At 33.1% G+C, this 25,518-nt stretch overlaps 2 protein-coding genes across 4 annotated transcripts; one reads left to right on the forward strand and one right to left on the reverse strand.

Annotated features, from left to right (window-relative positions):
* Window positions 1-99: 99 nt before the first annotated feature.
* On the reverse strand, window positions 100-24,197 carry LOC128181390 (nucleolar complex protein 3 homolog). 3 transcript variants are annotated; one of them, XM_052849783.1, is made up of 21 exons: window positions 23,763-23,798; window positions 23,164-23,450; window positions 21,672-21,853; window positions 20,660-20,841; window positions 19,575-19,736; window positions 19,069-19,162; window positions 18,487-18,563; window positions 18,024-18,143; window positions 17,634-17,705; window positions 17,345-17,401; window positions 17,128-17,247; window positions 16,889-16,969; window positions 14,110-14,210; window positions 13,881-13,953; window positions 13,393-13,528; window positions 12,815-12,885; window positions 12,617-12,727; window positions 11,634-11,762; window positions 1,229-1,326; window positions 920-1,016; window positions 100-439 (listed from the first exon to the last, which is right to left on the reverse strand). In XM_052849783.1, the coding sequence occupies exons 1-21, from the start codon at window positions 23,781-23,783 to the stop codon at window positions 326-328; spliced, it is 2,385 nt and encodes a 794-aa protein (XP_052705743.1). In that variant the 5' UTR covers window positions 23,784-23,798; the 3' UTR covers window positions 100-325. The 3 variants fall into 3 exon arrangements, with proteins under 3 accessions (XP_052705743.1, XP_052705744.1, XP_052705742.1); XM_052849784.1 differs by lacking the exons at window positions 100-439; window positions 920-1,016; window positions 1,229-1,326; window positions 23,763-23,798 and adding exons at window positions 9,781-9,928; window positions 10,406-10,502; window positions 10,728-10,825; window positions 24,090-24,197; XM_052849782.1 differs by lacking the exons at window positions 100-439; window positions 920-1,016; window positions 1,229-1,326 and adding exons at window positions 9,781-9,928; window positions 10,406-10,502; window positions 10,728-10,825.
* Window positions 5,118-8,851, forward strand: LOC128181391 (uncharacterized). Its single transcript, XM_052849785.1, has 2 exons — window positions 5,118-5,556; window positions 7,417-8,851. Exons 1-2 carry the CDS (start codon window positions 5,415-5,417, stop codon window positions 8,778-8,780), a joined length of 1,506 nt encoding a protein of 501 aa, XP_052705745.1. The 5' UTR covers window positions 5,118-5,414; the 3' UTR covers window positions 8,781-8,851.
* Window positions 24,198-25,518: the final 1,321 nt, after the last annotated feature.

Below are 25,518 nucleotides of genomic sequence, written 5' to 3' on the forward strand. Positions count from 1 at the left end.
GCGTTGCTCTTTATTTCCCATTCAAAAAAGATAAGAAAAATGCGATTTTTTATTGATTTTAATGAATTAGAACAATTAACGTCAATTCTGACAGTATGGAAAATAAATAAACATGTGAAAAACATATAACAACCATTCTAAAAAAAAAAACAAAGCAATGCACCTGAATTACTTTTAGAAATTGCGAATTATTGGGCCATATTAGTCTCATATTACATATAGTCCTTTTAATTTTTTTATTCACAAAGTATAATGTTTGTTAATGAAATAATCAAAATAAAGAATTCAATTTAATTTCTATTTTTATTTTTACAAAATTCCAACATCAAGTAACACTCTCTTCGCGTGGTTCTTCTGTACTTCCCTTTCCCCCGTCCATCAGTCTGCATGTGTCAGCAACTATTTGGCTGAATTCTGGCTGTGTAAACTCTGTACCAGGCTACAAACAATTGTTGTGGAAAACGTTAATGTACATTCACACCTTTGTTTTGTGATTATAAAGATAAGAGAATCTAAGGCACCGTGGTAATTTCATTGTTTAAAGGTCCTCATATTCATTTATATTTTAACTCAAATGAGCTGATGTTTGAGATACATGTACTGTCATATTGTAAATTTTGAATTTACTGGGTTAGTGTATATACAAAATTCACAATCATACAAAATTTACAATATTATTATCAATTTTGTATTTACACCCAGCCAGTAAATTAGAAATTTACAATATGATGATACCATCAGAGAGGCATCTGCTTGGAATTGAAAGCATATACAATAAAATAGTAGGATTAACCTTGATAATTGACTTAATGTATGCCAGTCCAGTGCAATTAAACTTATTATGCAATGATTGTACATGTTGAAAATCGGTTTACATTTGAATTTCTTGTTTACATATACAATTAACTGGTATACTTACTTTAAAATATTTCTTTTTTGTAGAACACTTCTTTGGAAATTCTATTCCAAAGAAAATTTCTGTTGGTTTAAAATCCTGTAAAAACTGCTTTGGGTCCCTAGAATTTAAAATTTGTAATCAGTAATGGAATTTTTCAAAGTATTTAAAAATTCAAGTCAATTTTTAATGCATTGTATTTGTATATATATTATGCATTGCAAAAAAGTATTAAAGATAGAATTAACAGACATCTGTTCTTCTTTCTTTCAACTATTTTTTTATCTTGACTACTGGTTCAATTAACATAACAAGTGTGACACCTATGCGTACCTGCGAAGTAGGTCAACAGGAAGCTGACCTTCCCCAGAAGTAGGTGCCATCTTTCCTAGATGAGCAGCAAACTGTCTGACCACAGGATGGTAATGGTTCTGTCAAACAAAGATGTTGATAAGACTGATACTCCATACGAATACACTTCTACAGTCAAACAGAGATGTTGATAAGACTGATACTCCATACGAATACACTTTTACAGTCAAATAGAGATGTTGATAAGACTGATACTCAATATGAATACACTTTTAGAGTCAAACAGAGATGCTGATAAAACTGATACTCCATACGAATACACTTTACAGTCAAACAGAGATGCTGATAAGACTGATACTCTATACATTTGTATGAATACACTTTTACAGTCAAACAGATAAGACTGATACTCCATACGAATACACTTTTACAGTCAAACAGAGATGTTGATAAGACTGATACTTTGTATGAATACACTTTTACAGTCAAACAGAGATGCTGATATGACTGACACTCTTTATGAATACACTTTACAGTCAAACAAAGATGCTAATAACACTGTATATGTAACTCTCTAATTACAGTGTAATTGATATTTCCTAGAAACATGCACATCTACGCATTGTGTACAGTATTGTCACATATTAGAATTACAGATCAAAAAGAGATCAACAGAATCTAAAACTCTGGTTTCCCTTTATAAGGCAATGAGAGCACAATTTTGCTGTCTTCCTGCAGTGGCGTCGGAAGCAAATTGAAAGTGGGGGGGGGGGCTAAACTTATCCTCTGAAATTTTGACAAGGAAGAAAAAAAACTAATTCCCAAAATCATGAAAATCCTACTCCGGGGGGGGGGGGGGGGGGGGGGGGGCTATAGTTCCAAAAAAGTTCCAAAACAAAATTCTTACTTACCAAATTTTTTCCCCACAAATCTTGAAATTCCTAACCCGTGGGAGGGGGGAGGGCTAGTATACCTGTGATTCCAACATCTCAATATTTTTATCTTTTCATTGTAAATTTCGCAAATATTATCTTTCTTGCGAGAAAAGTGGGGGGGGGGGGGGGCTGAACCCTTTTTGATCCTATGTGCCCATTGGTTAGGTCTAACTTTGCAACAAAAAGTGGGGGGGGATAAGCCCCTCCCCCACCCCCGGTCCGACGCGTATGTCCTGAACCTCCTATATTATATTTCTATATCAACAGTTGTTGTTATTTCCGATGCTACATTCTTATCAATTTTAGTCTTTATGTCTAGTGGAGATATAAATGTTCTGCAATATGTAAATTTTGCTTTTTATTAAATTCAATGTTGAGAAAATTTGAGGCTATTTTTTTAATGTAACTTATATATATATATATATATATATATATATATATATATATATATATATATATATATATATATATATATATATATATATATATATATATATATAAACGAAGATAAGTTCTTTGTTCAATGTCATTCGGAGATTCAGCTTTTGAAGCCAGTAAATATGTATAAACATATATTACCTTCAGCAGGGGGTTATCTCCCATAACATTGTGTTGCGTGCATTGCTATGTTCAGGGTGCGGTAACTCTGGAAGGGACATTCCACTTCCTTGGGTCTCATTATCATACAGCAGTTCGCTCGACTTGAAATTCTGTAATGTCAATAATTACAGCTTGTCAATGTAGGACTAGTACATGTAGGTATATCTATTTCAGCATGCAAGAAATTTTTGACAAAAGATGCATTGTACATTTAGAAAACTCATGTTAAGATAAGAAGTTTGTATAACATTAGGCTGGTATTTAAAAAAAGGGAAAATGTATAAAAATTTCAAGGTTTTCCTATTGCTACATATGTAGCAAGAAGTTTAACCCACGTATGGAATAAATCATTTCAAATAGTTACGTGGGTTCTATCCAGGTAGACGTTTGTCAAATATGCTCACTGTAAAACACTGACACGTTTTAATTCGCTTTCAATCGACTTTGAATGGTCAGGAAAGTTTGATGATCACTATGGTAATATGCAACTTCAAAGATTTATTCGAATTTTTTTCTAGATATAAAATAAAGTATAACCAGCAAACGCTTCAAACGATCCACTAACAGAATAAATGTCGATTTAAATGATTTAAATAGACACAATACAATTAGGTTCGGTATGTATTTTTCGGATCTAGATTGTCTATAGGCATTTACAAGTCCTCCATTGTTTAAAATGTAATTTTAATTTGGTGAAGTTAAGCATGCATTTAAATCAGAGGTATCCATCATTGCTTAAGGACGTTGGTTCTTGCGATCAGAAGACTTTAAGTTTTTTTCCAAAGTATTTTTTTAAAATGTTCACACATAGATTAACCAAAATTCAAAACAAAATTTTGGGGTCTTCATGCTTTTTTCGGTGTTACGGTGTACTTAATTTTACATGTACCTTTCTGCACTTAAGGTGCCAATTTCACGTAACTTGATTTTCCCTCTGTAATTTTTTATCGGAATGAATCATGCCATCAAATACAATTTCATACTATTTAAAATAAATAGAATTAAAATTGAAATAATGAAAACATTTGAAATTTTTTCACCTAATTTGACCTTTTTGCACTAATAAAACGCTATTCAAGTCATGTACAATTCAACATGCAATGAAAGTATTTCAAAGTCTCAAACTTTATCTCAAATTATATTACACTTGTGAGAAAAATCTTTTAAATTCAAAAGATAAAACCAAAAGTACATCTATGATGTAAAATTTGAGATATAACATGACATTAGCTAATTTTAGGCAAAAATTGGAGTTCATTTTTCCTTGACTTTTATGAAATGTCATTTCAGTATGTCAATATATGTCGAAAGAAATATTGAAATATTGTTTAAATATGAAGATAAACCAATGCACAAACTATCTGAAAATTTGGTCTGCACTGAAAATAAAAAAGCTTAAGTTACTTTAAAACAACCAAGTTATGAAAAATATTCTTTTTCTTCTTAAAAACATTTCGCCGCAAAAGATGGTCTCTTGCTAAAGTCAATTAATATGTCATTTTCCCTTAACTATTTCATTTCAAATAGTTTATTTGGCATTGAAAAATATGAATTTCCAAGTAGAATTAATATATGATGCATAATGTCTATACTAGAGGTGATCTACAATGGTTACCCAAAAAGAGGAACGAGCCTCTTTCAAGGTATCACACCGGTAATTGTTTTCACTATGTAGCACTATAGAGGGGAAAAAATTCTTAAAAATCAGTTTGTATTCCTCATGACAAAATATTCGGAGGAAATGTTATTTGTTACCTATCTCATCAGCTAACACCATAGAAGGGCAAGCGATGCTGCATTTTCTCCAAATATCTAGCTCCAAACAGATCTACCCTCAAAACCACGTGTTTTCCATTTATATGTAAGCAGACTGTACACTCCCAGGAAGCTGCTGCATGTGCCCTGAAAGAAGTAGTCCCTGTGAAAAAAGATCATCACCTAACAAAATACATGAAATATCCTACTCAGTGGTACAAAAAACCTTAAAACTGAGTAAAGGAAAATGTAAAAATGCAGTCAAGGAAAAAAAAATTCTGAAGTATATATGGAACTACAATTGACTAAGATCATTTTGATTAGCCGCTAAGTTCTAAGTTCATTTTGATTGGCCGCTAAGTTCATTTTGATTGGCCGATTACCGGTGTGATACCTTAAACATTACGTAAAAAAGCAAATTTTTGATCATTTCTACTATAAACTGCACTGAAAAAGGGCCCATTCTCTGTAGCTTAAGTGCACTCGTTCTTTGCATACTTACTCTAAGCCAGGAGATATGGAGATAAATGCATAATACATGTATTAACAAATTGACGAAACAAAAAATTTAAAATACACAAATCTAAGACCATGTGAAAAATTCTACGCGTCACGAAGTTCAGGTGCGCAATCAGGTGTAACGAAAGTGCAGGGTTTATATACCTTGGTGACAGTGCTTATTTATGTGCATTTTCTGTTTGAAATAAGGCATTACCCTTTATATAATCCCGACTGAGTAGCACTGAAATGTAGGATGTACGTCCACACCTTGTGTTAAAGGGGTCTGTGGATTATTCGGGGGCTGAATGGATTGCTGCAATAAAAAAGAAATATGGCGGATAATGACTTTTCGAGTGGTGTTTAATTTTTTTTATGTGTAAAGCAGTACTATATTAAATAGAAAGAAAGCAAGTAATATGTGGCTCACATTACAAAATATGGATTTCTATTCCTCTACTAGAAGGTTCATGTTGGGAGGACTAACAGCAGTATTGAGACTAGCAGGACTTGTACTCTTACATGAGTTTATATTGTGGATGCAAGATAGGGGCACTCTGGGTATGTATGATATTGACAACATAATGTGAACTAACATAACTGTATAAGCTTTATAACTAAAAAAAACATTTATCTAAAACATTGGGCTAAGATTTAAAGAGGTAGCTCTTCACCAACAGAACATTTTTTTTTTAAATGCAAATATTAATTATTGCCATTTGATAATGGATACATATTAAATATTTTTTATTTTGCTATTTTCAAATGTTTTTATCATTATTAGTCTGCTATTGTATCATCATTGTGTACTATTATGGTTTTTCATGTATTCAAGTGGATTGAGTACATTTGTCGTTGTGTGGTGTACTTTTAACATGATGTGATGTACAAATATTATCTCATTTAGTGGTGTGCTTGGTCATAATAAAATGAACTCATAATTATGTTGTCTTTATTACTGCGCATTTGTGCTTTTGTTTTTGTGTGCTAACGTTTATGTACGATACATGTATGTTTTCGGCACTATTTAAAAATCAAAAATAGTAATAGAATATAAATAGTAATAGGAAATAGAAATGGAAAAAAACGGGAGAGCTTTACCAGGTAGTAGAACGTTTATTGAGAGATTTTAAAATGAAAAATTTATGTATCATTATATTTTGAATATGTAAAATGTATATATTATAAATGCATGTATCAAAACTGTTCAAAAGCAATATACAGTGTTTAGGAGTTACTGTGCTATTGGAGATGATGAAATATTTCAATTTATTTGATTGCGAATACAGTGTACGTCATGTGGATTTAAAGTATAAAGTTAGATTTGTTTTAATTAGTTGTAAAATGAACAAAACATGTCATATATCTCTTCTGAGTAGCATTTCAGCACCAAAACACGAAATTTTTTAACCTTGAGACGATCTTCCTAAGTGTGCTTGCAACGCCACTAGGTCAAAACACCTTTCTGAATAACTAACTAGTGAAAAAATCATTTAGCATGTTCACTTTTAACATTGAATTTAATTGAAAAATAAGTGATTTTATCTGACGTTAACCCATTAAACTAGCATAGTGTTGCTCTTTTATGCTATGTATCAAATCAATTACAAATCCTCGTTATCCTTGCAACACTCAAAATTTTCAAGATACATTCATATACTTTACAGTATTGGCCGTTTGCGTCGTTCATTAGATTAGCTACGTTTTGTACGAGTAATATTAAATGCACACCAAATATTGACAACAGAAAAAGCACACCACACATGTACAGTGACAAAAACACATCGCATCACGATAAGCACACAATAGAATTGCATTAGTTTTGTCATGTCTTAGGGTAAGGAAAAGGTTCCAATATTCAAAGAAGATGGGGATAAAATAGCGCAAATGACCTTTTGGATTTGTCGTAAAATACAGTTCAATTTTTTTTCTACTCAATCTATTTGATGTTGTTATAATACAAGTTTGCAAAACCACAATTTTTAACTATATTCAGTTTTGAATATTTTTTACAAACGATAAGAAAAAATATTGCCTTTAATTTTGGTGGTATCGAACCCAAATCTAAAATGCCTAGTTCTAAAGATTACCTTAAGTCTGGTGCTCTAACCATTGAGCCATTTCAGTCACAACAAATTATACTGAGTGTTTAAATGCTACATATAAAACAAAATTATATTTTTGTTACATGTATTATGAAGCATAAACACACTATATGTATATAAAAGACAGGCATTGAAGTTCTAAAAACTGACACTAATAGGATGTTTTGATACGCACACGCCAGTTTAAATAAATACAATGCAAGTATTATACATACTAGTATTTCGATGTACATGTAATGTTAAAAATACAGTTTTGAATTAAAAAAAATTGCTTCATTGTCTTAAAAATGTGTACATCAATTTCACTCTTTTTTAGGGACGTATGATTCTCTCTTTGGCGTGATCCTGATAACTCTGCTGTTCCTCTTCCCACCACAGGATATGCTTTTTACTCTGTACAAGATACATGGATATCACTTTTATTTGTGGCTGCTGCTTTACCCTCCAAATAAATTGAAATTTCAAGACTTCCATTACCAATTTTCAATCATGATCATAACCAGTCCCTTGCTGTTTATCGGAAAGAAATCTGTTTTGGTATATATAGTAATTATGGTTTACCGGCTAATAATTTGGAAATATTTAGGATTAGAGATGGATTCATATAAAGAAAGTAAACTCTTAAAAATAACAGAATATTTTTTCATCTTTTATGCACTCTATTGCTCTATAAAGTTATTTATCACTCTCGTCAAGCTCTTCATAGTCGAAGCTTTAAAGATTATCCAACTGGTTAGAACCCATGGGTTGTACTCTGTGACTATTTTAACTGATTTCATATCATCACGTGTACTATCACAACTGTTTTTGTTTTGGATTGCTTATTTTGCGATCGCAATAAAAAAGGGCTATGAGACCATGGATCAAGAGACAATGTCAAGGGAGGACTTGCAGGTGTCTGTGTGCAACTGTACTGACATGTGTCGGTCCATTGTTGGCTTAGCTGCCGCTAGTGCTGCTGTGTCATATATATCGCATTATCTACGATTGATTTCGAGATTATTTCTTCACGGCTGCGAAAATGTGACTGCTTTATCTGAATCTAACAAATGTTATCAAGAAGGAATGGTCTTCTTTTCAATTGTCAGATTTGTACTGTCAAAGACGGACTTTCAAGAACGTGACCCAAACAATCAAGTTGGATTTATACTCCTTCTTGTTGTAACAATATTTTTAAATAGCGTTCATCAATTGTTGGACTCGGAGATTTTCCCGCTTCGTGCATTTCCAGCTATCCATATTTTCAAGTCAATCCGAGTTCTGATTATGTACGGCCTACTCCTGCCCTTGTTTTTGTACGTTGATCATGCGGTGTGTATGCTTGTTGGTTTTGACATTTCCTTTCCAATTGCAATAATGGGATTGTCGAAATGTATCCAAATCATTTTTACCATCGACATGTATTATACTATATCAATACGTCATGTTATACGTTCCCTTGACAGTGTAAACTACGTGAAATCGAGGCTTCAGCTACTGGACTGTAGCATGCGTCGGAGGATTCAGCACGATTCAGATTATTTTGTATGCTTTACTTTGCTATCACAGTGTTCGGAATGTATTTCAAATAGTTTCGTCTTAAGAAGAGAAGCTAGTAAAAGCTTATTTAGAAACAAATCTTATATGTCGTCTGCTAAACTTACCCAAAACTCCCTGCGTGAATTGGATAAGCAAGGATGATACTGATGGGATGGTTTGTTGTTGTTGTTGTTGTCTTTTCTTGTTGTTGCTGTTGAGTTCTTGGTGGTGGGGGGGGGAGGGTTTCATTTGTAAAAAGAAAAAACTTCCAATGCATCTGTCACTGCTTTATCAATATAAATTCCATTCTGTTGTTGATATACGTAAATAAATTTTGGATTTGAAAACTGTTCTCTAAGAAATATTTTTTTTTTCATGGTATTGATTTTACATTTCCTATTTATTTGAGATTATCATTCCCCATTATCTGTATTAGTGGAAGGATGTGGAGACTAAAATTTTCATCGTAATACTTTCAGAATACTTGCATGGATCTGTTGAATGGGGTCTTTAATATATAAGACATCATAGCACCCATTACTTTAGGAGTAATGCAGTCAATTCTGTGGGCCTAGTATGGTCCCCTTAAATGAGCATCATTAATTTCTGTAATTGCTTTGTATAAATATGCATGAAAAGTTTTTCATAATTTTTATTTTGATCCAAATGCCCACAATTTTGAAATATAACATCATTAAGCTCACCTTTCCTGCCACTTTCGCATTTTTAGCATAAACGGCTCGTATCAAGCAGTTTGAAACACTGGGCGATTGCATAAACAAACAAAAGGTCTCATCAAAGATGTTTCTATCCAGGCCTTAAAAGTGACAAAACATTTTGCCTTCAAAGTGTTGCTTTTTATTTCCCATTCAAAAAAGATAAGAAAAATGACAATTTTTATTGATTTTAATGAATTACAGAAAATAGCGTCACTTTTGACGTCATATATTGGCAGGATGGAAAATAAACATGTGAAAAACATATAGCAACCATTCTAAAAAAATAACAAAGCAATGTACCTGAATAACATATAGAAATTGCGAATTACTGGGCCATTTTAGGCTCATATCACATATAGTCCTTTTAATTTTTTCATTCACAGTACTGGCTTTATTGTTAAGTATAATGTTGGTTAATGAAATAATCAAAACAAAGAAATCGATTTAATTTCTATTTTTATTTTTATAATTCAAACATCAAGTAACACTGTCCTCGCGTGGTTCTTCTGTGCTTCCCTTTCCTCCATCCATCATACTGCATGTGTCAGCAACTATTTGGCTGAATTCTGGTTGTGTAAACTCTGTACCAGGCTACAAACAATTGTTGTGGAAAACGTTAATGTACATTCACACCTTTGTTTTGAGATTGTAAAGATAGGAGAATCTAAGGTGGTAATCCCATTGTTTAAAGGTCCTCATTTTCATTAATGTTTTGACTCAAATGAGCTGATGCTTGAGATTATACCGTCATAGTGTAATTTTGAATTTACTGGGTGGTGTACATGTATATACAAAATTCACAATCATACAAAATTTACAATATGATTATAAATTTTGTATTAACACCCAGTCAGTTAATTCGAAATTTACAATATGATGATACCCTCAGAGAGGCATCTGTTTGGAATTGAAAGCATATGCAATAAAAAAGTAATATTAACCGTGATAATTGACTTACCGTATGCCATTGCAATTAAACTTATTATGCAATGATTGTACATGTACGTGTTGAAAATCGGTTTACATTTGAATTTCTTGTTTACATATACAATTAACTGGTATACTTACTTTAAAATATTTCTTTTTTGTGGAACATTTTTTTGGAAATTCTATTCCAAAGAAAATTTCTGTCGGTTTAAAATCCTGTAAAAACTGCTTTGGGTCCCTGGAATTTAAAATTTGTAATCAGTAATGGAATTCTTAGATTTTATAAAGTATTTAACAATTCAAGTCAATTTTTTTTAATGCATTGTATTTGTATATATATATTATGAATTGCAAAAAAGTATTAAAGATAGAATTAACAGACATCTGTTTTTCTTTCTTTCAACTATTTTTTTATCTTGACTACTTGTTCAATTAACATTACTGGTGTGACACCTATGCATACCTGCGAAGTAGGTCAACAGGAAGCTGACCTTCCCCAGAAGTAGGTGCCATCTTTCCTAGATGAGTAGCAAACTGTCTGACCACAGGATGGTAATGATTCTGTCAAACAAAGATGCTGATAAGACTGATACTCCATATAAATATACTTTAAGAGTCAAACAGAGATGCTAATAACACTGTATATGTAACTCTCTAAGCACAGTGTAATTGATATTTCCTGGAAACATGCATGTTCTACACATTGTGTACTAAATACCTACAAAGTTTCACTAGATTCTGTGCAGCAGTAAAAGAGAAGTTGCATTTACAAAAGTACCGGACTGTACATGTACATGTATACAAAACAACCCTCCTTTAGATTGGATCAGATATGTTCTACACAGGCCGGACTAACACTCCTCTGGCATGAAATTCTAAGGGGTCCAGACCCCAACCCCCTCTATATTCATGTATGCATGCAGTATTGTCACATATTTATGATCAAAGATCAAAAAGATATTCCCAACAGAATATGAAACTCTGGTTTCCACTTATAATGCAAAGAGAATACAATTTCGCTGTCTTCCTGAAACCTCCTATACCGTATTTCTATTTATCAAAACTAATACATGAATATTATTTTTTGTCACAAAAAACATTCAAATAAAATTTCTTTTAGAACTACATTTGTTCATATTTCTGATGTTCCATTCTTATCGATTTAAGTCTTTATGCTTAGTGGAGATATAAATACTGTAAGTTTGCTACAATATGTAAAACTTGTTTTTCATAACATTCAATGTTGAGTAAATTTGAGGCTCACTTTTTTAATGTAACATATATATAATAAACGAAGACAAGTTCTTTGTTCAATGTCATTGATAGATTCACATTTTAAAACAAGTAAATATGTATAAACATATATTACCTTCAGCAGGGTTATCTCCCATAGCATTGTGTTGTGTGCATTACTATGTTCAGGGTGAGGTAACTCCGGTAGGAACATTCCGCTCCCTTGGGTCTCATTATCAAACAGCAGTTCGCTCGACTTGAAATTCTGTAAAGTCAATACAGTAAAACACGCTAATAACGAAGTCCTAGGGACGGGTAAGTTAACTTCGTTATAAGCTTAATTCGTTATATCTGTCAAGTTTACAACATGAAATAGAGACTTGGGGAATGGAATTCACTTCGCTGTAAGCGTCAATTCATTATAAGCGTGTTCGCTATAACTGTGTTTTACTGTATTTACTTTATCTCTTCCACAAGGCATTTTTGGTAGAGTTTATCATGTTAAAACATCAAAAAATTATAAATGAATACATTTGATAAACATTGTATGAAATTCCTTTGAGTGTGTTCCATTGTTTCAACAAAAGATTTTTGTGGATTATCCGGTGTTGGCTGAAATCTTCTTTCATAAATTCTTAATAAAATATATAAAATTTGTGAAAATCAATTTTGGAGGCATAAATCCCTAAATCATTGGGTAACAACAAATTAAATGGTCACCCATCCTCGGATTCTACAGCAATACCGTAGAACACTTCAAAATGGACACACTAAGCCTTTATGTAGTAGCACCTCATAGACTCACTAAATTAAATGTTCTAAGCTATGGTGCCAAAATGAAAACTTTTATACCAAAGTAATTCTTTAACAATGTTAAAATGTACGTCGTAGAACAAAGACACCCATTGCTCAAAAATATGGTGCCAAAAAATAAAACTTTTATACCAAAAGTAATACTTTGACAGCTGTGTTCACACCAAATACAATGCTCAAAAATATGGTGATAAAAAATAAAACTTTTATACCAAAAGTAATACTTTGACAGTGTTAAAATGTAGGTCCCACATTAAGTTGTCTATACTATCACAAGACATGTATAGAGTGGCCCCCCTTACTCACCACCACAAAACTTCGTAGAACGGCTAACAGAGCCACACAACAGTGTCCGTCCTGCTGAAGACTCAGGGTACAGATCCTCTTGATGAATGCCAGAACTCGTTGCTGGGAAATCTGAAATGAAAAATCAAACAATCAATAATCCCGACTATTAAAGAATCAGGTAGATTAGAAAGGAACAGGAAACAGATCAGCCCTGACCTGTCGTCGTCTTCGTCCCAGCATGCACTCCACACAATCCAGCACCAATGAGGTGTCATCACTGGACACGCCTACAATGTTGATTGACAGGTTACATGTTATGAAATGTACAAACTAAGTGAACTGTAAACAATTTGTATTATACATGTATCTAGCCCTTTTATAATAAAAAGAAATATTTCTTCATCATCATGACTTGAAGATCATGAAAATGTCTTAAACAATAAAAAAAATTAAATGTATAAAAAGAAAAAACCATCTGAAAAATAAGATACCATCTCCCAATAAAAGGGATAAAGGATGAGGAGATATACTTTTAAGCGTGCAAGAAATTTTTGCAAGGTTTGCAAGAGCCTCGCCATTGCAAACTTATCTTGACAAGAAACAAGACATTGTCTCTGGTAATCTATTTTTTCTAGACAATTAATTTACATCTTTATCACAAAAATTAGTCATTGCAAACCAGTTCATATTGGTAAATCGTTGTCTTGATTAAGAGTTGGTTACCTGTAACAGTATACATAAATTAGGTGTCATCATTGAATGGGGTAATAGAGAAGTGTTAATGAAAGACTCACCGGCATGTACACTCAGGATACTGTTGTACAGATGGGTGTAGAACCTCATGGGGTCAATATTCAGCACTTCTCCTTGCCCCATCAGAATAACAAAGGCAGTTTTTATACAATGGAGTGACTCTCTATAACCCAGGTTCTGTAACAAACAAAATATAAAAAGTTTATATACAGTAAAACACGCTTATAACAAAGTGCCAGGGACGGGTGATTTTACTTCGTTATAAGCGTAATTCGTTATATCTGTCAAGTTTACAACATGTAATAAAGTCACAGGGAATGAAAATCACTTCGCTGTAAGTGTCAATTCATTATAAGCGTGTTCGCTATAACCGTGTTTTACTGTATTGTCAAATTTCACAAAAACCCAAGAAGAACATGTTATCCCTGTAAACTGTTCAACTAAAGTAGAGTTGGCTGACCTTTTATACATATCTCACATGCCCAGTAGAATTATTTATATTTGGCTTTAGGTCATCTGTACGACTTACCCCTGAGTCTATCAAATTGTTGAACACATTGAACAAGTCTTCAAAGAAATCCACATTAATTAGATGGGCAAATCTGTGAAAATAGAGATAAGCGTTGTTAGTATAGCTAAAACAATCCTTAGAATCACACACATACCTGCATCTTGCCCGAGACTCACAACTTAAGATTCTTGACATGCTTGTGTAATGTGTAACACATTATATGATATAGGAGTAATGGTCCACTTACCTGGCTAATCCTTCTAACACTGTAGACAACAGGGAGGACTGATGCAGGCTCTTCAAGACTCGGAAGTATGTGTGGAATATAGTTTGAACGATTTCTGTGTGCTGAATAAAATATTTTTTATGTTATTATTGAGTAGATTGAAGTTAATTGTTACTATTATCTAAGTTCTTATTGTCAATGATGCTAAATATTTGGAATAGATTTTAGGGGAATGTCTCAAAGGTCAAATAGTCATTGCAAACACAGGATGACCATCTTTAAGTCCTCCTTAAAGATAGCTTAAAGGTGTTTAAAGGTAGCTTAAAGACGATCTTTAAGCCACCTTTAAGCTACCTTTAAGCTATATGTATTGCTTAAAGGTGGCTTAAAGAAAGCGTAAAGATGGCTTAAAGGCAGCTTAAAGACTATCTTTAAGTCACCTTTAAGCCACCTTTAAGGACAACTTATAGGTCCTTAATGTCCAAACTTCTTTAAGCCACCTTTAAGCTACCTTTAAGCCATCTTTAAGCCATCTTTAAGCCACTAAAAAAAATTTAATTCAATGTTGTGCTTAATTTCCAACAAAATGTATTAACTTTATGAAAGAAAAGGTATTAAAACGGTATTTGTTCTAGTAAGAAAAACGGAAAAAAAAACACAATAAAAAACCGACCTCGGCGAGAATTGAACCCGGGGCACTTAGTTTACTAGCATCACCACACATCCTCTGCGCCACGGCAACTTATATATATATGAGCGTTTTTATATTCTATATATCAGTGGATATTGAATCACTGTATTGAATGTGTTTACTTGAAAAGATTTTGACAAACCATTCAGTTTGTAACTATCAATTATATATAATTTATAAATTACATGCATGCATGTATTTAGAATGAAATACGGAACTTGGTCTTCAGTGAACAAAAATATATTATACCTAAATGGAAACCGTTAGGTTCACTATAGTAGGCTTTCTGACATGTAGTTAATAAATTTAAACCGAGTAGATATACGTTCATCTTATTTATAGCTATTAAAATGTAAGAAAGAAAATGAAATCATTTCTTTTATTAAATGCATTGATACTATTAGGGTATTTGTTCAATTTCCCGCAATTTCCAGGTTTTCATGATCGTGGCGCCGTTCCAATATGTTTAAATATTTACATGTAATTGTATGTACATGATTTATAAACTATCAATTCTATAACAAACAAAATTACCAATTACCGGTGACGTATTTACTGCATGTGGCAATTGCAAATGACTTGTACATACAATTGTATGATGTGCCAGGCCGGGTATATTTGACATATTTACCCTTATACATATATTTAAATAATCAACCCCTATTTATGATCACAGGTACATTAATTAATTAGCCTGAAGATTTTACTCTTACAAACATGTATCGTTAATTTGTAGACGTAACATCTTTGAAACCCAGAGCTAGGAAATAATACTTTGAAAATGAATTACAAATGTAAATTAACTTTTATTCACTAGACTTATCGTATACTCGTACATACTAAGATTCAACGCCTTTAGAAAAACCCTGACGTGCACCTGGGCATACGACACACCTGTTGTGTATATCTTGTATATTCTGTGTTAGTTCCAGGGGTTTTCTTAAGTTGGACAAACAATAGACTTTAATTAGATATACACAAACATGCACCTGGGCACACGACACAACTGTTGTGTATATCTTTTATATTCTGTGTTAGTTCCACGGGTTTTCTTAAGTTGTACAAACAATAGACTCTAATTAGATATACACAAACGAACAAAACTATGTCTAGACAAACAAAGCAGTAATATCCTGTCCGATATAACAAAGGCAGTTGAGAGTCTTTTCATCTTTAACATGTATCTAGCAGATCTAGAGTTAGAAATAATGAAAATTGAAAAAAAATACAAACCTTAAACCGATTAACAAATTAAATCATGCATTTTTGGTTCATTATCTTTATTTTGTTTAATAACCGGATGAACTGAGAGAGAGAGAGAGAGAGAGAGAGAGAGAGAGAGAGAGATTTTTTTTCACCGATTAATTTATAATAGGAAAAAAACATATTTTAATAAGTTTTATGCACATATTAAGATACAGAGACTGCGCTCATCCCTACAATAATTTTAAAACCCCCAAAAAATTATAAAGAATTTTATAACGGCAATCTGTGTCCATCGGAGCCGTGCTGATGATAGCGATCTGTGTTTAATGGAGCGACGATTAAAACCGCCTGGAACACCCCCCCCCCCCCCTTCCTTGGAAATTATATTATCACTCGGATGACCCCCTTCCATCTCTATAAAAGAGCTTTTGCATTTAATATATGTGTTTATTGTTCAGCTTGATCAATATTGACTTAAAGGCCACTTAAAGACAGTGTAAAGGCAGTGTAAAGAGAGCGTAAATGCCACTTAAAGATGCTTAAAGGTGGCTTAAAGGTGGCTTAAAGAAGTTTGGACATTAAGGACCTATAAGCACTTGCTTAAAGGTGACTTAAAGGCAGCTTAAATGTCGTATAGCCTTTAAGCTCCTTTAAGTCACCTTTAAGCCACCTTTAAGGACTTGCTTAAAGGTGGTTTTTCGTCCTGTGAAAGCCATCATATTGCATTTTAGCAAAATTTGTAGTGTACATACCTTAAAAACACTTTTATCATTGTAATTTTCTATTTATTTAAAGCTATACCAAATTTTAAATGATGAAAAATGCTAACTGTACTCCTTGCTATCATTCTGATTATTTGTGCACATAGATTTCTTGACAAAGAAGCATAAAAGCCTGAGTTACCATCTTAATCTTTTTGTTTTTGTCCTCTGATGCTTTTGTTTCTAGAAGTTCATGCTCCAATAGCTCCATCTTCTTCTTTTTCTAAAATTTAATACTTAAAATTTAATTAAAAACAACACATACATTTACAACTGTAACTAAAATGTTGAAAACCAGAAACAAAAACATAACTGATATTTTTAAAATAAATCCTGAATGTTTTCTATCTTTTTAAAAAATTGATTTAAGACAGCCCGTACTTTGCGCTCTCGTCGAGACATCTTCTTCATCATTTCTTTCCTCGTCTTCCCATCCTGCTTCACCAAGTCTCCCTCATAGTCCACCTCTTTGATTTTGAGACTTAGAAACGAATCCAGCACCTTAAGGTAAACACAGGTATATTCAGGTGTTTACAGGTAGGAACAGGTGAGAGAGTTGTAACAATATTAACAAAGGTAACACAGGAAGATATCCTACCTCTCTCTTGACCTTGAACTCGCGGATCTTGACCATTCTACTTATGCTCTTCACAATCTAGAAAATTAAATGCAGAATCTCTACATCAAGATAGTAAAAAGAACAACTTATCATTACCGGTACTACTGTTTGGAAGTCTTAAAATTAAAACAAAGAAAGAAGTCTTGCAATTTTAACAAACTTCATGCACTTGTCTCATACTTCAATTCATTCCAATAGGAGTAACAAAGTTTATGTTAGGCTATCAATATGAGTAAATTCAGTTATTGGAAAATTTAAGAATGCTAACCTCCAACGACACTTCTCCTGACTTGTCACTTCTGAATATCTCTCTGACTGTGTTACATACAATATCCCTGACCTACAGTAATTCAAACAACAACATGACTATATGCAATCACAGTCGAGTATGAGTTGAAATATCTATCTTACATCAGCAGCTCAGTGATTGTGACATCTCTCAAAAAAGCAGTACATGTATTATCACTAAATCTTTTATGTTATTTTATATTCTCATGAGTCACCATCAGATGTTATGCTGGAACTGACTTCACTCAAGATGCGAGTTCAACAGAGTCGGTGCTTGAGGGCACTCGCGCCAAAATTCCCTATATCTGCAAAACAAATTTTGGTGAGTGCTCACAAGCACCTGCTCTGCTTAACACGCCTCCAGACCTACCTCCTTGTTTCCCTTGTTCATGTGGGGCACCAGTACCGTGATGATGTTGTTTCTGTAGTTAAAGTGGGGGTGTGCCTTCAGGATTTCACACAGGCATTTAGCGGCCAGCACCGACAGGGACTGTGAACGAAGAAAGGCATCAAACCAAAGAGTCATTCCATATCCCAAATACATCAACTTTTATTCACAACTACTATGTTTAGTTAAACACCTGTGATAAATTATTCCACAGTAACTAATCTTCTACAGTAACAAAGGACTGCTTGAGTGCAAGAAATACTTGCAATAACAATATTTTTCGCAAAATTTCCTCTCAATAAACTTGCATGTCATATCATAATTTACTTAAACATGTGTATATCAATCACAGACAGGTAAATAGATAAACTATGTATAGAGTTAAAAATATCCTGGAATGTTGTGTTTCTGACTTTTTACATGATCAGTTCACTAGCTTAGATACCTGAGAAGCAGCAGGAGAAGGTCTCAGTTCTGCCCCACTCTTCCCAAATCTGTTATCCTTGTCTTCCACAAGTTTACCTAGGACACAAAGAACACATCAATTCACACTGTCAACATAGTACATCTAGCTTATGCTGAATATATATTATTATACTTTCATGTTAAATACTGACTGGTTTAGACGCAGTTGATAATCCGTTCTATTACCTTCAGCGCTAGCAACACACTTATCTACGTGTAACACAACGAATTGTTACATGCGCGTAAATTATGCGCGTATGGTTCACCATGGAATTCACGTCATTTCTATATAAAAGCAGTAAAAAAATCTCTAAAATTAAAACATTCAGTATAATAAAATAAATAGTGCCTGTTTGGGAGGATAACAGTTGAAATTGACACCCCTCGAAAACTATTGTTAACCTCCGCTTCGCGTCGGTTGACAATGGTTTCCTCAGGGTGTCAATTTCAACTGTTACCCTCCCAAATAGGCACTATTTATATATTGCTGCAAGTTATAACTTTCCAAAATTAAAACGCTTACAAGTACACAAATTCTATTCAAAATAAGAAAGACCTTTACCTTTACATGTCATTTCTAGAAACTCTAAGTACTTTTTGTAGTTCGACAAGAAAGTCTCTTCAAAGTCCCGGATTTTTTTGGTTTCTTTCTTCAGCTATAATAATAGTTTCAACACATATTTCAATTTGAATTATTATATTTTTTTTTAACAATACAACAAAGAAGATTTTTTTAAAAATATTTCAACATCACATGATGAGAAAAATTATGTTAAGACAACAGGATTCTGTATATGAGTACAGGAATTTTATTTTCAATTTCTTTTAACAACAACATATTAAATAATCTACTATATTTACATGTACTGCTAGCTTAAATACATTTAAAAGTAAGATATAATTATTTTTTCTTTAGTAAAAGGTATATTGCAGCACTGCTTTTGATGAATTTTATTTGCAAAATTACAATTCTATAACCATGCACATTTCAAACAAAAGAAAAATTAATCTTATGTTTTGAAAAAATATATAACACAATGGTTCATTTTCAATCATTATGTTTTCTACCTTGGCAGCTTTTTCAGCCTCTGTTGGTAGTCTGATCCTGTAGCCTGGAATGATGTCTTTAAACACCTCCATCATGGAGATCATGGCCAGCTTACGGACGGTCAGAAACATGTCAGGATCACACTCCGTCACGTACGACCTCAGCTCCTTCAACTTCTTAATCTGAAATCCTCAACTTGTTAATAATGGCTTCAAAGTCAACAAGCATTCTGAGAGTATTGCATAAGCAATGCACGTCCCCTACCGGTTTGTAGAAATTTGTGAAACAATGCACTGTTATGCAGAATATCACTCTTACTGTCTGTCTGTACCCCGAATCAACAGACCAACCCGATAACGAACCCGATTGTAATAATACAACAACAAAAAACCCTGTCGATTAAATTTACATCACAATGCTTGACACTATTTTACAGAACTTATTTGTTTGTTAGAAACAATAAAAGGAATGGTCCAAGTAATGCACGATATTATTACTGACTAGGTACATACTTTCCTCATCTATAAATACACAACGAATCCGATAACGAACCAGAACATTAAAAAACTGGAATATAAAGAATTAATTTTCTCGAAATTATGTCAACCAGACGCTACAAAAGTATAAACTTGATCTGTAGTTTGATATTTTGAAGCTGTTCGACAAATTTCATATTATTCCTCAAACGCATAGAGAAAAAAAGTGTGGAAAACTGAAGTGGGACAGACAGACGGACGGACTGACTGACAGATGCAGAAGAAAGCTATTGTCCCCTCCGGTGAAAATCGGTCGGGGACTAATAAAACTCAATATATGTATAATTAAACCTGGTTATATGAAACTCAATAGGACTGTGAAAATACAGTGAAATATCTAGGGATTTGAGATGTGAAGGCTAAAATACATAAAGAAAACAGGGTTGGGACTTCTAACTTATTTCGTCACTGGTATTGGGAGATATCAATGTCAGAGATACTGGTTACTTAAGTTTAACTATATTGAATAAATTAAATGTTTAAATACATCTGAAGCAAAAGCAACTTGACTAAAAGATACTGCAAGACACAAACCCATGAAAACTGTCTTCAAAAGAGAGTTTGCTTACATTTTCCTCTGGGTTTTCTATGAGCGAGCTGGCTAAGGCTGCTATTCGGGCTTTTCTTGCTCTCAGTTTTTCCTGTCTGTTAGCATACAGTTCTATATTTGTAAGGGTAGGTAATTCTTCTTGTTTTTCTGGAGTTGCTGCCTCAGATTTTTCAATCATCTCTTCTTTTATTTCAGGTTCCTCTGCAATGTTGAAACTATAAGATCTCAAGCTATTCTAACAGGACCATGGACTTCTGGTATTGTTGAAATTGACATGTATGCACTGATTAAATAGAGACAGCTACCAGTTCATATGTTGGTTTCTATTAACAATGATTAAATGAGCCACAATGGAATCAACAAGTCCACAACTAATTGCTGTTTAACAAAAAATACCCACTCCCAATATCAATGGTCATGTTAAAATGGCTCTAAGATAATTATGCATGATAACCTCGTCTTTGTACTTCATATTGAAAAATGTTCAACTACATGTACATAAATACTAGATATTTATCCAGTATTTAAGCTTTTCAATAAAGTTGACAATGTAACTATTAGGGATGGGACGATCCACCAGTGCATCGCGGTATTTATTTTGACGATATTTGGATCGATACATTTACCATTAAAACAACGATACCTTACCGAAATTTTTTTATTTTTCAAAAATATCCGAGCTTCATATATCGGCTATTTTTAGTCCGCGCACCTAATATGAAAGTACAAAGATGGCGGAAAACCTCGTAAAGTTGTCAAAACTGTTAGGAAGCTAAATATGGAGTGTGGAAAACTTTTGGAGTACTTGTTTATGAAAAACTAGTGTACACGAGACTAAAGTAATTTGTAAATTGTGCAATGCTCATTATGAATATAACAAAATAACTTTGGACATGCGGTAATACATCGGCAGGTTGAATAAATTTTAAACTTTTATTCATGTTTTCATTTAATTGCAATGTATCGTGATATGTACCGAATCGGCTCAGTACAGTATCATCCCAGCCCTAGTAACTATAAAGTGAACATGCCTTGTTTTATCTGCGTCATTTGTGGTATGACCCCATGGCTCGTTTTAATTGGTAACAAAGATTTGATGTTTTCTTCTTTTGCAAACAGTTTACGTGGTTTCTGTTCATAGTTCTCCTCCTCTCCTTCATCAATGTTCTTTTTTCTTTTCTTTCCTTTGCTAACTGTTTCTTTGGACAATGATCTGTTGAGAAAGTAATACATATCAAACAACCAAGAGGCCAGGTTAGTACTTTTTCATATTAATTCCATAATAATAAAATATGTATTTCATATAACAGCTCAATATATACGAGGGTTGTCCCAAAATAATGTAGACAGGACACATAACTTATAATTTGTTCACTGCAATTTCATTAGACTTCTATGTTTTCTTCAATGACCCTTTGGCAAACAATACTGAAAAATTCAAATCTGTACTTTATTTATTTCTCGAGAAAATAAATAATTATTAACAACAAGTTTTGTCAGGCGGCGCAATGTGCGACGTCGAAAATTTCCAGTTTGACGTTGTTACTAAAGCCTCAACATCGTTTTACGATAACATTTACGTTTTATTTCCGAAAATGTCTTAGAAAAAATATCATCTTTGAACATGTACCCTGAGTGCACATTCAACATATATTTCTAGTGTTGTTTTTTTTTTAAATATTTTCTAATTACAAACGATCTGTCGGCTCCAAACTTGTCCTGTATGACTTGTTGTCTAACGTCCGTCTTACCGAAATGTGTCGTTCTGCATTTTGACGTCCATTGATATCGTTCGTGGTTTCTTTTTTCACTTATTGTCATCATACTTGCTCAAATATTTTCAATTTTGTTTAACTACTTATTCACAAAATGCATTTCTAATCGATTTTGTTTATTTCATTTACTTCCAAACCTGCTTAGGATTTATTTCATGGTTTTTACAAAATTGTATCAGTTACTGCTGCGACGCCTTAAACGCTGACATCGTCATTTTATTACGAGTTAACTTTTCAACTTGTCACAAAATGCGCTATATAATACCTAAAATTTTGTTACAGCCAAAACATTTTCTGAGTAAATAATAGAATTATTATCAAATATCAATGTATGTTTTATTTGATTTTTTTCATTCAAAAAGTACTTTTCCTCGCAAGGCCCATTTCATTATGTTGATTTTAACTTTTTGTTTTTGACATTGCGCCGCATGTTGAATTTCTGATATAACATGCTTTCATTTCACTAATTTAATCTCAAACAATATTTGATTTTAAAACATTATTTGAATGCAAATTTCTTGAACCCTTTGTAGCACAAATTTCATCTTCCTTTGTCTTCGATTAACTGAATAACACTACTTGTCTACGCTATTTTGGGACAACCCTCGTATATGTAAATGTATATTAATTTTTATGCTTAGAAAAAATTTTCTTCAATTTTTTTCATAAATGTTAATAGAAAAAAAGCCATACCAATTGAGGACAATCTCTTTTTAATACATGTGTTATTAAAATTAAAAAGACATACCCAAATTTGGCATCAGATATGAAGCTTGATGCCGTTCCTGGTGTACCATAAAAATCTAGATCCTGGTCACTCAAATCGCTCTCCTCTTCTGGAACCGATTCATCCCTGCCGTTCACCCGGTGATGGTTTTGAATTTCACTCTGTTGATTCAGTTCTCCCCACCCTTTCTTCTTCTTCTTTGGTTTCAGTTTTCCCTGCTTGGCTAGTTTAGACGTCCTTTTATTGGTAAGTTTAGTAGAACTAGCCTTGTAGCCTTTACCTTTACCCCCACGCTTGACCGACTTTTTCTGTAGTGAAAATACACAATATTAACAGTTTAGTTACTAGTTTTGACAGCAATATTTAAGATATATAAAAAAATTCTATTATATATCAACTGAAGTTCTATTTCAGGATTCGAACCAGTGTTGCTTGAACTAACTAAAATTACATATTTTACAAACTGTTGAAGATTATTTTGAAGAAAATGCATAGTTCTGTGTGATAGATCTACTGAATACCTAATTGCCATTACAACGACAACAGTTTCAACTGATTAACAAGCTGTTTTTTAAAACATCTAAAATACTGTGCTCTAAAGGCTGTCAATATTTACATACAATGCTCGTCAGTATTTTCATCACAGGGGTTTGTGAAGAAAAAAGAACAGTTAACAGTTACGGTTATTTTTCTCCGGAGTCCTCACTTTCTATTCACTAATCATTTTGTGTTCTACACAAATCCGTGTAGGCATGGTGTGAACTTTACCTACTGTACACAAATATAACGACGAGAGTCGACCTTAGACTTACAATCTATTTAAGGAAAAGGTTTAAAATGTCATTTATTTATACCAAAAGCTTCTGTTATATTAAAAAATACAAAAGCAATGTGGAATATCAAAAAATTCTCAAATAAAATAAAAAAAGAAAGTCGCGTGTACCCACCGCAGCCATGTTTATAATCTTAGTCGTTCGTGTGTTTTACTTTCTGGTTTGGCTAATTACAGAACGTAACGGAACGGAATGCTATGAAAAAGTATTGCGTAGGCTTCAGCACTAAAGTAAATGCTTATAAAAATTCTATGGAGAATCTTCTATTCCGATTATTACTATTTATTAATACACTTGTAAAAAGGAAATGTCCATATATAAAGAGAAATATGCACATGTTCGGACAAGGAAGAGCGTGTGTCATCTTCCTCTCCCATATTCTAATTCCCATTTCCCGTGGCACACAAAGCGAATAGAATGTTAAATATAAGATACATGCCGCTTGCTAGTTTAATTAGGGTCTTCCGTTTCCAACGGAAGACCCTCTTGTTATTCTTCGGTTTCTTTTTAGGGTCTTCCGTTTTCAACGGAAGACCCTCTTGTTATTCTTCGGTTTCTTTTTATTATTAGGGTTTTCCGTTTTTCAACGGAAAACCCTTCTGTTATTCTACTGTTTCTTATTATTATTTTTTTTTTTTTCCCGCAAATTTTGTGCACGAGATTTCTCGAACATTTTTTGTATGATTGCTATGAAACTTTCAGGGTATGTAGATGATATTAATATCTCTAGACGTTTTTTTCAAATTTTTAAAATTCACTTCCGGTTATGAGTTATTGCCCTTTAATTGAAAATTGGGGGGTCTTTTGTCCAGAGTTGATCTCGGGAACTACAGATGATAGATGCATGAAATTTGGCGAAATTGTCGGTAACATTTTATAGTTTTGCTGGCATGAAAATTTTGGTAATTTCTTTGTTAGTTTTTGAGCTATTTGTCGCCAAAGTTTAAGATTTTTTTGGGGCTGAAATTTTGTTGCTTTTTGTATTATAACCTTTAAACTAAAAATATTTTGTTAATACATATAGAACAAAAGTTGTTTAGAATAACGAGAGCTTTCATTTAAAATTAAGAAAAAAGGGCTGGCCCCTATAATTAGGGGTCAGCAGCTCATACACGTATTTTTCTGATAGCAAAAATCGTTATCATTTTATGAAAAAAAATTAATTCAGTTATTGTTAATATATTAAATAATGTCATTTGGTATCAAATTTAAAAAGTTCTGTGCCCTATTTTTTTCAAATTTCATAAAACAAATATGTGTGAATCGTAACGTTACATGAACGAGTTAATTTGTCTACATAGACACACAAGCGAACAAATGCCACTTTAAGGCCCAGGCATATACTGCATTACGTTGTGTTGCGTCTTAGATAAATAGTTGTGATTCAATTTCATTTTTTTCATCTATATCATTTATGAATTCAATGAACACACATTATTTTAACGTTCTATGTGCAACTATTTGTCGGGGCGCCCCTGTTTGTAACCCCCGCGCGCGCGCCGAATGTAAACAGTAACGAACGGCATTGTAGAAAAGAGAGAGC

Source organism: Crassostrea angulata, chromosome 4 (assembly GCF_025612915.1).
Source record: "Crassostrea angulata isolate pt1a10 chromosome 4, ASM2561291v2, whole genome shotgun sequence".
Classification (NCBI taxonomy): Eukaryota; Metazoa; Mollusca; class Bivalvia; order Ostreida; family Ostreidae; genus Magallana; species Magallana angulata.

Coding starts and splice junctions, on each gene's coding strand:
- LOC128181391 (XM_052849785.1), top strand. CDS start 5,415: ATGTGGCTCACATTACAAAATATGGATTTCTATTCCTCTACTAGAAGG. Junction 5,557..7,416: donor GCAAGATAGGGGCACTCTGG/GTATGTATGATA, acceptor ACTCTTTTTTAG/GGACGTATGATTCTCTCTTT.
- LOC128181390 (XM_052849783.1), bottom strand. CDS start 23,783: ATGAAAATACTGACGAGCATT. Junction 23,451..23,762: donor TGAAAATACTGACGAGCATT/GTATGTAAATAT, acceptor TTTTCACTACAG/AAAAAGTCGGTCAAGCGTGG. Junction 1,017..1,228: donor CCTGTTGACCTACTTCGCAG/GTACGCATAGGT, acceptor TTTAAATTCTAG/GGACCCAAAGCAGTTTTTAC.